This window comes from Anopheles darlingi, chromosome 2 (genome assembly GCF_943734745.1).
Source record: "Anopheles darlingi chromosome 2, idAnoDarlMG_H_01, whole genome shotgun sequence".
Taxonomy (NCBI): domain Eukaryota; kingdom Metazoa; phylum Arthropoda; class Insecta; order Diptera; family Culicidae; genus Anopheles; species Anopheles darlingi.
The window spans coordinates 14,959,272-14,971,771 of record NC_064874.1 but is presented as its reverse complement, the minus strand read 5'-3'; the positions used below and the strand labels follow the sequence as shown (position 1 = coordinate 14,971,771).

The following is a 12,500-nucleotide window of genomic DNA, read 5'->3' as shown; positions in this document are numbered from 1 at the left end:
ATGAAGGCCATGAAAGGCGAAGGGCGTAGAGGCGGAAGGGAAGGGAAGGGAAGGAAGACACTCACCTGCAGTGGTCCTCCCGAGTCGCCCTGGCACGAGTCTTGGCCCCCCGTTTCGTGGCCAGCACACAGAAAAATTTCTGGAATGAACTCGTGGCGGCCGGCCCGAAGAAACATCGATTTGCACCGGTCGTTGCTCACTATCGGCACGGACACCTATCGTTAGCAGCAGCGGCAATGGCGCGCGATTGTTCGCGATTGAAAAACGGAGAGAGAGAGAGAGAGAGAGAAAACGGTGGAAAATATCAGCATGAGGGGAAAAGTTGGAAATAATGGAACGGAGAATGCTTTTCCCATGAATAATAAGCAGCATCCATAATTCATGCACCAGCAGCAGTAGCAGCAGCAGCAACAGAAGACGAAGCAGCAGTCCGGATGGGCGCGACTGGTTGTGATATGATTCATGGAAAGTTCACGATCGAGTCGAGACTAACGATGAAATGAATGAACAAACACACACACGCACGCACACACGCCCCCGGTAAGAGGGCATAAATATTCTACCACGATCTTGGTATGCACCATTTGCTCAACATTCTTCTCCTTTCTTTTCTCAACCGGAAAATCGGCAAGCAACAGGCAAACGAGCCGGCGAGAGAGTTTGAAAGGAAAGGAAAAAAGGAGAGGGGTGGACAGACAGAAAAATTCACGATAACTGATGCTGATCGGTCCCCGCATCGAATGCCGGCTCCGTAGCTGTATGAAGATTAGAAATAAATTCGCGCTAAATATTACAAGTGAAAGGGCTCCTTTGATGCATCCCTTTCAGGAGCATCATCTCTTCATACCGATGCCCCCGAGGAAACTTAATATTTCATGCGAAAGGGGGCTCCTCGGCCACAGGTTTCCGGAGGGGCGAACGACGACGACGTGTCGTTTGAGCACCTAATTTCCGGACCATTAGAGCGGGGAGACCGAGACCGAGGCCGAGACCGTAACCGAGACCGTTGCCCAAACCTATTACTGACCAATTAATTATCAATGAAGCAACCGCCACCGCCACCGCCACCGTCGGATGAAACTATCGTCGCTCCATCTAATGGAGGCGCCTGGTGGTGGTGGTGGCTTGTTTCATCAAAATGGCCCTTCCCCCACACCGGGGCACCGGGGAGGGCAGAGTGAGCAATCTACCCGCTTCCGGCCAACCGACTGACACTAATCAACATCAGTCTAAATTAACGCTTTGTTCTGGCAGCCCCAGTGTCCAACCTAAAGCCAAGTGCTCGGTGTGGAATCAGTCAATTTGAGGTTTGTTCGGAGAGACTCACCTACAGTTTCAGTCACAATGGATGGCAGTAGTGCTGCAATACAAGAATAATCCCAGTCCAGATCCAGGAGATGTGTCTCTCTGTTAGTACAGTCTATTAAATAATTTGCTAAACACTATTAGTAGCTGACTCATTAAACTCAACACAGAGATGATGAGGGGCTCTCAAGCTACACATCACTCGAACCTGGATCACGTCCGGATCTCGTTCAAAACTCCTTTCCGAAGCGAACTATAGCTCGCTTTAACTATCCAACGAACGAACGAACGAACGGACGGATGTGGGACGACGAAAGCTCGAATGTTGATAACGAGAACGAAGTGAAATTAACTTAAGCGGATCGACGACGAGCAACGAGCTAGTCGAGAAGGAGACCTGGTCGGGTGGTGGCTTAAGCTGAAGGGATTAGTTAGGCGGAACATCCTTCAACAGAAATTTATCTTTCTCACCCACATCCCACCTCACAGACACATCCTTTCTCGCCAGCAACTCGAAGAAAAACGGGTTGGGCATCATTCCGTACCATTCCATGATGGTGTGTTCCGTGTGTTCCGGTCTAACAGCCCGAGACGGAGACGGATCATCATCTCATCTCATCCTCATCAAATCGTTCGAGCCCCCCACGGGAGGGAAAACGGACCGGTTCGAACCGGTTTTGATACCTCGGACCATCGCCTGGCATTTATGTGGCCAAAGCTTTCGCAGCCCGTACCTCATCGTCTGGCATCGTCTGGTGCTGAAGACGCAGCATTGAAACCACCTGTCTGTGGCTTTAAAAAACAGGCCACCAGAGACCAGAAAGATGATAAATGGAGTCTCATTTATCGAGTGGAGGTGTCTGCAAGCAATGATTGCCAGTCGGATCCAGGAAATCCAGAAAAAACACGGAAACCGAGAAACTTTTCAAGGTTGAACGAAATTGCATCTTTTTGCAGCCACTTGAAATCCGGGCCACTTTCACTTCACGCGTCCCGTTGCCGCGGATCTCCGCCGTTCGGAAAGGTCTGCCGCAGAGTGACAGCGAGCAAGTGTCGACGGTGGAAGAACATTTGCTTCTGCGGCACGCTGCGCGACAACAGAGGGCAACAGAGGGTGCGCCACCATTAACGAGGAGGCGAGCGTTGACAATGGTGCTGACAAGCTGCTGCCCGGGACGAAGGAAGCAAGTTCTCGCGTTCGGCGTGGAGCGCTTTGCTCGTCAAAATCATTTCTCGTCGTCTATTGACGTAAAAGGCTTCACCGAAGATTGATTGCTTTCAGACGGCTGAACAATTAGACGCAAGCCTTCGGAGAAGACGGAGAACAGCTTCTTGATTGGATTTCGAGGCTGTATCGAGAAGGTCTGTATGGAGCGTCCTTCACTCTCACCACCATCCCTCCGCGAGATTCGTGTTTCTTGAGGCCGCGCGAAATCCCAAAAGTACTCGAGGAGCGCGCGCGTGATTGCCTATTTTGTTATTCGGCAACGAATCCGACGGCTGTATGACTGTGAGCCTTCCAGAATTCCGCGAGGATTCTTCAATTTCCTAATCACGCCTTCGAATTGAAGGGAGAGGCACCAGGAAAGGGACGAAGAAACGTGAATCACAGAAGTCACATCTCGCGCCTGTCCGGACAGATGCCATCCTTCATCCGTTAATGATAGTTTGATAAATGATGTGGCATTTCGTTAATTGAATTCACGCTAGATCGCGAATAAGACATTGGACGAACACTCGTCCGTTTTTCGAAAACATTTTTCATCATTTTTATAAATCCTAATCAGAGATATGATAGCGCGCTAACAATGTTTGCCAGTCTGGTGGTACTTTCCAGGTGAAACGAAGAACCGATTATCGGTTTCTATGGCTAATGGTTGTGGCAGCTTCACGAACACAACAACAGTGCCGGCCCCCGGGTTTGGTAATTCCGTAAATGTGCCTGTGGTGTCGGTTTCAATTTCAGGACTCGAAACTGCCTCGAAGGCCTCATGCTCTTATCACGTTCGACTAGCGTTTTCAACACACCACAACCCCGGGGGGAGGGAACGAAACCGACGAGGCAAAGGGGAAGCTCCGTACAATGTTGCTCCAAAAATATCATTTTTCACCTTGCGGCACCAAAATAACAATAACGTCGGTTGGTCGGTCGGGCGGTCAAAACAAACAACGGAAAACTCCGCAACCTCTCTCACCAGGCGGTCGGTGTCGACGGCTGCGGTTCGTTTATTAAATTTGGCAAGTAACTTACACACACACACACACCAGATACCAGACCACGGAGGAGTAGTGGGAAGAGATTGTTTATATCAGCAGCTTCTAGAGCTGTCCACCCCCTCCCCGCCAAAGAAACGAACACATTTTTGACGCTTTTTCCAGCCAGACTAAATTGTATCACATCAAAGCTTAAAAGTCGAAAATATGATCAACCCGAGACGAAGACAGGTCCTTAACGTTGATCCTTGGTTTCCTTATCTCGCCCGGTTGTCGTTGGAGGAATTACCCACGAACCAGGAGAAGGCGTTCCGTTCAGGATACGACGCTCCGAAGCAGCAGTTGCCACTCCACCACAAAACTCACATAACGACGTGTGAAATCCGATTCCCTTAGATGGTTCCCTTTTTTACCGACGACGTTCCCCCCTTCAACGGTGGCCGCCACTCCGGTGCGCACGTATTCGTTCGTTTGTCGTTCGTGATTTTGAAAGCAACCGAAAAAAAAAATGAAAGCTCTCGACGGAACATTTTCGATTTCGTTTAACAAATGTTGTTAGTCAGCAGCCGAACGGCGGCCGCAAGGAAAATGGCGCCGTGACTTCCTCAAAATGATGCGATATTTATAAGCGACGGGTTTTTGTGTGTGAGTGTGTGTGTGTGTGTGCACGTGGTACTGATAACGCTTTTCGGCGTGCGATATAAATGGACCAGAATGCGAGAGAAAGTGTCGAGGATCCGCGGTTTTTTGTAGACTTTCCAGACGCGCCCGTTGAGCACTAACTGAAACTGAAAAAAGCTCCCGAAAACCAAAAATATCTGGATGCTGGATGCTTGAAAACCGGCGAAAGAGGCCGGTCCTGGTAGATATTTTCTTTTCCACCTCCAAACTTGCTTCCGGTTGCGGTTCGAAAGCCCATTCACCGGTTTGTTGGTTTCGGTTTGCTTTCGGTTCCTTCCAAACATTCCTCGTCGTCGTCGTCGTCGTCGTTGACGTTCCGTCGTTGCAGTAGTAGTCCAATGCCGTGGACCGCGTTCGACGTAGACCGACTTCTAGTCTCCCCGGGAAACTCCTCCGGAAGATGCCCGGTGGTGGGTTGGTGCTGTACGTGATAATATCTATTTCGTTTCGCGGCTTCGCTTGGAAAAGGTACGACTCGACTCGTTGGTTGGTTGAGGAATTTTTAAGTCCACCTTTCTGTCGAGTTAACTTGTGGATTTGTGTGAGTGTGTGTGTGTGTGTGTGTGTATGTGTGATAGCAACTGGAGTGTCTGCCATAAGGCCGGCAAAAGAGAAAGGGATGCCCTGGTCCTGGCCCTGGCCCGAGGGTAGCATTCTTTACACATTCTTCAAATCCATTCCATTCGATTCCGGATCCGCCACGTCTTTGAGCCCTAAATGCCCGTTTCTAGATGTTTCCCGTCGCACAAGACGTGCTCGTGGACGGGGCCGTCCATGGAAAAGATAAAGTTATAGTTATGACGTGACAAAGTTCAGCCCTCGGGCGATCGTTGTTGAGAAATGAACGTCTGATAAGATGGTTTCCAATCAAAAAATCATCCATTTGTTGGTCGGACGTGCGCGGGATGTCCTCGTTACGATCCAAAGGGGATCCAAATGGAGATGAAAATGAATTTCCATCACAGAACATACACACACACACCACACAATTGGATTACAAATTCGACCAAACGGAATGGCAATTCCCTCACTATCGCCATTGTCTTTATCGATCGTTCGCCAAGTCGTTCATCGCCTGCAGAGCGCTTATCGGATAAATGTTGTACCGTTTGATGAATAAATTTCCTCAACCGTCCGCAACGAAATTTCACCTCTCTATTCCTTGATTCCGTTGAGGACAACGTGCTGGATCTTCTGGAACTCACACACATACACAGCGATCTGTGTACAGACCACAGTAATATGGTAATCATCTTGTGGTAAAGGATCCACCAACGAGCGCGCCCGCGCGCCATTTCCCAGCTTTCGCTCGTTCATAACTCGCGTGATAATTCGCCGGATTCACCGCGACACACACACACACACGCCAACCCCACCACCCAGGCGCACACACTGTCCCCCGGTTAGCGTAATTTATGAATAAATCCATTATGGTTCTCTAATTATCGCAATAGTATAGAACAGCCAACCCACGACAACGCAGACAGTCGTGAACCGTGACCATAATCCCGGCAAACCTCTTCGGTTCTTGGCTCGGTGCGCTCTCCCTTATCGCGACGTCACCCGGGGAGTGTTTGAGAGAAACTCATAAACTGGCGTGAAACAGCTTCCCCGAAGGACGCCCAAGCTTCACGTCACTGCATTCCCCCTTCCGTTGTGTTAGTCTCATTTTATTGACCAACACACAGGCACACAGGCACACACAGGCACAGCGCCGGATCGACAACCGAGACAAGGGCAACGGTGGTAATCCAGGATTATGGCAGCTTTTAGCTTCCTTCGACGACGGCGACGACGACGACGTTGACGACGACGACGACGACGTATTGTCGTTGTGGTCGCGAAGATGATCAGCCCGTGAGCCGGTAGAGATAACGCGAACGAACGCGAACGCAATAAAGGAACAGGCAAACCACAATCAAAGACATTCGGTCAGGCTAATGGCCTTACCACCACCGCGCTGTTGTCGGTGTTTTATTGGTGTTAAATTTGCCGGAAGACTAAACCGACCGACCGACCGACCAAGAAGCTGCTGCTGGTGGTGGTTCAGGGCAGGTGTCTGTGTGTGTCTGAAAGCATGAAGATAAACTTTCCGAGAGAAATGGAAATAAAAAAATTCTGCTGGTGGAAAGTAAGCTTAAATTCACATTAAAGCCCGTCGGTGCATTGCTTTCGGTTTTATCGATCCTTATCTAGCACGTAGCCGATTCTAATACTACTCTTAAGGTCGGTCACCGGCACCACCAGAATGTTAGAAGAAAGCAACCGCGTGGTCGACAGTAGCATAAGTGAAACATCACGCAAAAAACGCATCGCTCCATCCTTCATCAAGAAAATCGTCATCATCGCGTCCTAGCGCCATTGTCCTTAGGGACGTGACTGGGAGGTGTGGCAAGCCCAGAATGCCCAGAACCCAGACAAAAAGTTCCTCAACCTCAAACCTCATTGTCGGGCCGGTTGCTCATTGTGCTCGATTAACTCCCCACTCCCCATCCATATCATGATGCTACCTTCTCCTCCTCCTTCTCGAAGACAAATGACTTGCACTATGAGATCAGGAGAATTTCCCGACAGAAAGGCCAAACGAAAGGGGTCGCTATGCCTTGCTTCCTGCCAAGCTGGCGCCCTTGCCAACGCATTGCCCCCGCACTTTTTTTGCCACTAATTGAGAAAAACAATTTATTTGTTTCGCGAAAGGAGGAAGTTCACGCTGGCGACGGGTGGCACGATGCTGGTGAAACTGAAAATGCACCCGGGGTAAAAGTTTTTAGCCGTGGCCACACGGAGCGAAAATTTGCGCGCAAATTTACAAATTAATGCCAAATCGTTTACGCTTCGATATGTTTACGTGGCCGGGTTGAGGAAATTAAAATCGTTTTGTGGAAGAAAAGGATTGAACACACTAGCAATGATCACTATCTATCAATGTAAACCACAAATAGAACATATTGCGAGCCCTTCCGTTTGCAAACAGCTTTTACTCTAGGTTTTACGCTCCACGGACCTATAATCGTTTGACAGCATGTAAACGGCAAGCGTAAATGTTTTGGCATTAATTTTTTCGTTTGCGCTAGAGTTTTCGCCCCGTGTGGCCACGGCTTTTCACTTCTTTCGCGCACACCTCGACGACGATGCCTTCCATTACGAATTCTCTTACTGGTGGATGCCACAGCCGCTGCTGCTGGTGCTGCTGCTGCTGTTGGTGGTGGTATCCTGGCTGGCCAGAGAACCGAGAACCAGAGTTGAGAAGGATTCTTTTCATCCTCCTTCTTCTTTTGCTTCTTTTTCTCCTTCTTTTTCTCCCTCTACGTGGATCACGGTTCTTCGTGCAAGTGTTTGTTCTGGAAGTGGAGCGAAAGTGATATTTCTCCCTTTGTTTCTCACTTCGCGTTCCGTCAAACGGAGCGGCCGCGGCAAAAAGGGTTCGCTTGGAGGGCGATTGATTGCGATGCATTCCATTCCCCATCCTCCCCCGAGGATCCATGCTTGCAGCCAGTGTTCGTACATTCCTCGTGAATGAATGTGTTATTTTTTTTTGTACTTTTAAAGAACGAGGCTAAAAACTGGATTCTCCATAAAGGATTGCTCCCCGAATCGACTCGACTTTCCCTCGACGTCCCTGGGGCAATCCCTGGAGTAGACATACCTTTTCAGCGCATTGTAATGCTGAGCGGAGCTGAGCTAACGGTGGTTCGCTTCAAAATGAAAATGCCTTTCCGGCACAATTCCTCAAAAACGCTGCCCGCTACCCTTTTTCGGAAGGAACTTTACTTGAAAGGAATCTTGGTCCCGTGGTCCCGAGCGCCGAGCGATGGTTTGGTATAAGAAGGTTCGGCGAACGGAGGGTTTCAGATTAACGAGAAACTGCAAAGAGTGTTCGAGGCATTTGTTTCGCATTCCATTCAAATGGTAATAACAGCTCGGCCCAGCTATTCGGCTTCGGCATTAAGTTTCACTAAATTACGCGGCACGTGCTCATAAGTATTAGGAAAAACCCGGCGGCCAGGGTCTGCGCCTTAAAATAGGCCAGATAAGTAGAAAACTATTTTAAGACAAACCGAGGTAGACCGGAATACGAGAATACCGGTGCCGAGCACCTGTGCTTCCGGGAAGCATCCCAGGGCATGGCATGCACGTTGCACTCAGCGCCACAAAGTGTGCCAGAAGGAAGCACCAACTTCTTGGTAACCCTCTTGGCATTCGTGCGACATTGAGTGTCGTCTCGAATCTAATCAATTAACACCAGCATGGGTTGCACCACCAGCACCAGCACATGCCGGCCATAATTTAAAGCGAAGCCAACGGTCCTTGAAGTATAAGAATTCAGCGCAATTTTTGTCTTTTGTCATGCGAACCATCATCACAAAAGATGCCGGCCCCGGTTGAAGGACGAAAAACACTTTTAGACTAGCCTACTAATACTGATGAAATTGCAACGTGAATTGGAACCACTTCTCGCCACTCTGGGGCCATTCCCGTGCCCACCATGGAGGCTGGAGGCTTTCGAGGCAAAACAGTTAATCCGGAGACGCCAGCTGCAAAATGATTTCTCGCGAAAGCCATTTCCGGAATGCAAACCCCTGAGAGGAAAGCACAATAAGAGCTAATGGTGATCGAGAGTGGGGACCCGGGAGTCCACGAACCTGCTGGTGAAAAGCCCACTCCGAGTGGTACGGTGGCAGAGAGAAAAAAAGAAATGGAAATGGAAATAGAATTTAAGTGTTTTCCATTGTGCTTTTTTCGGAGCGAGAGGCACCGTTTATAGGGAGTTGCTTCGTTTCACAGAGCATTATGCCAAAAGGCAACCAAAGGTCAGTCAGATGGTTTTGAACAAATTGTGGCTCCCTGTTAACCGTTTATCTCGGATGAAACGCCTTCGTCTTGTTCCTGCATACTAATGGCGGAAGGAAAAACTTGTGTTTTAGTTTCCATTTTTCAATTTTGTTCCTTTCCCCGCGTGGCTGATAATTCAAACAGGGTTCCGTTTTTTTCTCTTTTTCCTTTTTAGCATCTCGCTCTCGGTCCGGATGACTGGAAAGTAAATCACGGACAATGCACGTCAGGCAGAACACTCAAGCGATCTTTCATCTCTGAGCCCAAGAATCAATATCTTCTCAAACAACAAAGAGACCGAGAAAGAGAGAGAGAGAGAGTAAGGCAGACTTTGGCAGGCTTTCCGTAAGAAAGTGGTCCGCTTCCGTTTGCCGGCCAACAACGCTGTCTCCTTTGTCTTGATTTAGGTCAAACAGCTATTGGATCACGTTTAGCAAACAACTCCAATTGCAAGCCTCACGAAGAAAAGGGGCGAAGGAAACGAGACGTTCTGGAAAAACATCGTACCTGGTGGAAACATCAACACTTTGGCCAACCTCCGGTGTCCGATGGACTCGGTCTATCCGTTCCTTGGCCACTCTCTCTCTCTCTCCCTTTCTCTCTAGTCACCTCTTACAACTTTCCACTTCCGCCGGTCGTACAAAAAGGGATCGTTTACATGTGGCACAAAGGGGCCGATGGTATCCGTAAGGTTTCGATTGGAAGTGGCTTAGCTTCTTGCCATCCTGGACTAAGCTCCGGCTAGCCGCATTCTACGTTTCCTTTTACAACACTCGTGACACTAGCCCTACCAGTTCGGCCACCAACCAACCAACCCGGCGCAGCCAGCGCACGTCCAGCTCCGTACGTAACTTTGTTTGATTCGTGTTCGGGATAAGCACAAATCAGGGTTTTTTGCAAAAGTTGCGCTCGTTGCTTCCCGGGACCACACGTTCATTCCCTGTTCTATGGGCTGAGAAGCACCATTTGCAATCAAGCTTCTTAACGTTCCGTCCAAACAAACTCGCTGCCTCATGGTTCGAGAAATCGAATCCCGTATTCGAACGAACACACACAGACACACACACACGCACAAGGAACGTTCGATGCCAACGGAGCCGGCGAAAATGGATTTCGGAAAATGTTCACCAAGCGCCCATGTCCTCATCGTCCTTTCCGTCGTCACCGTGGAATGGGTTTTCTTCGAGGTTATTTCATCACCGAGTCAATTTCTTCCGACGTGATGATGTTATCGGAGTGCTTCAATACATACAAACGAGCGACGTGGCGTCTCGCCCTGGACAAAGTCTGCTGGTCGTGCCCTCTGTTAGTGTGTGTGTGTGTGTGTGTGTGTGTGTGTGTGTGTGTGTGTGTGTGTGTGTGTGTATGTGTGTGTGTGTACGTGTGATTGCGAACGGAAAATACGTAAACATTTCCAGGAAGAAAATGGTGAAAGCGGTGGCCAGCGGTGGGTTGGGCGGTTTTGCTCTGCTCCCGGAGAAGGAGTTTAATTAATTCCGGCGGGAATGAGCATCGGGCGTGTGACGTTTGATGGGGTGACGTGTGATCGTGTTGAGCTCTTTGCGGCAAAAACTCCGTTATCTAACGGCATCTCGAGCACGCTGTCGCTGGCCACGCTGTGCATACTAAGCATGGCATCAACCACAGCTGTGAACGGTGTTAATAGTTGTTGGTTTCCTAGTTGTTCCGTGTCTTAATGGGATTACACGTGCCAAAGGGATTAGTAAGTTATGAAAGATTCAACTTAAATCGCATCATTTCATTCGTTTGAGTGTGTCGGTGGCGATCTTTTTATGAATAGAATTAAATAATTATTTGACGAAAGCAGCATTTTAAGAAACTTTTGTGATTAAAACTTTTAGACATTTAATTTGATTTCATTCCAGTGGCTTTGAAGCAGGCTGGTGTGTGTGTGTGTGTGTATGTGTATTATGTATCATGCTTTGCAATCATGCAGAGATGCACGCTAGCTGCGTCATGCACATGTCCCATTAATTTGTTCCGCAAAAGAGATGAAAGAAAGAATGTGCGCTGATAAAGTTGCAGAAACGTCACGTGTCCGTTCCTTGCGTGGGCGTAACTGTTTCATCCCAGTTTTATTGCATTTTCTGTGAAAATGTTGCAGATAATTAAAAGCAACCAGCGGTGCGTTAGCGGTGAGCACAACATATGCACTTCTGCCACCATGCAAAAGATCATAGAAGGCTGGATTATGTCGTGTGTAGAACGGTTGCTGCAGATCGACATTAACCATAGCCTACGCTGCTACGAGGAGACTCTCTCGCTGGTCGTTTGTCGTAGAACGATTTGACAGAATAGAGCATGAGCAATGAGAAAATAGCTCATAATTAAAATACCATGGTTATGGTGCCCGTTTCCAACTAAACAGAACAAAGGAGATTCGACGACGAGGACGACGAGTAGTTCATTACTGCGAGCATAGGATATCTGCGCTACCATTCTTTTGTGGCGAATTTCAAAAAGGGATTCTCACCAGCTACACTGTGTACGGGTGTGCAGACGTGCGGTTCTAATTTGGTGCGCTTCCTCATGCACCAGTGCTTGTTCTGCTTGCAGTAGTGCCACCAGCGCTCCCGCGCTACAGCTACTAGAACCCACTTGTACCTTGTGAATAGCTTTACTTTGCAGTATGCGAGGTATGTCCGTGAATAGAAGCGAGAATTGCGCGGGTTCTTTCAAAGAACTCAACAAGAGCGCCAGCTTATTTGTGTCGAGACTGAATGGCGGTCGCCATGTTTCACTAGTAAATTATACTAACTTGGCTCTTGTTTCCAGAACCATTGGGGTGAGTTACTAAGGATATTTAGTGTATAGATGAAGTGGCCTAACAAGCGACCACCATTCCGCTCCGAAGAACTGTTTACATCCAGATAAACATGTTCATAAATAGCTTTTCATAAAAACGTTTTCAAATTCCTCATGAACAGCACATCCAGCAACAGCATCCATGTTCTGTCCCAACGATACGTGGGTAAACAGGTTGGAAAACACATACGCCAGGAATGCTAACGAACCTAGTTTCTCCTCTACAACGAGTGCGCCACACAATTTGCTTCATTAGGAATGGTCCATCTTGCTTTCTTGCCCGTTCATGAATTTAATTTGTCCAATTTCAAACCGATTCCGAGGAAAAGAATAACCAGGAAAATGGACGGCACACGAAAGCCTTGCACACCGCTTCACTCCTACTGCTGCTTGCTATGCTCATGCTACGTGGACCAACAATGGTCTGCTGAACCTACCTCCTGCAGAACGGACGGTAGCGTGCCACCTTCACTCAGCCGACCCCATCCGGTGACCGTGGCATTCTCGCCGATCAGCAGATCGTCCGTCGCCGGCAGGCAGATCGGGCTGATGTGCGGGGCAAAGACCAGCGGTTGCTCCAGCTTCACCAGCGCCAGGTCAAACTCGTACGTGAAGAAGTTGTACTTCGGATGAACGACCTT

General features: G+C 48.7%; 1 protein-coding gene across 3 annotated transcripts in view; it reads right to left on the bottom strand.

Moving 5' to 3' along the window:
• LOC125950988 (serine proteinase stubble) overlaps window positions 1–12,500 on the bottom strand; it is a 99,723-nt gene that overhangs the window by 1,264 nt on the left and 85,959 nt on the right. For all 3 annotated transcript variants that reach the window (XM_049679446.1, XM_049679445.1, XM_049679444.1), the window contains 2 exons: window positions 12,297–12,500; window positions 66–215 (listed from right to left, as the gene is read on the bottom strand). The exon at window positions 12,297–12,500 is cut by the window's right edge and continues 94 nt beyond it. In XM_049679446.1, the coding sequence (XP_049535403.1) occupies window positions 66–215; window positions 12,297–12,500 (354 nt within the window). The remainder of the gene's footprint in view (window positions 1–65; window positions 216–12,296) is intronic.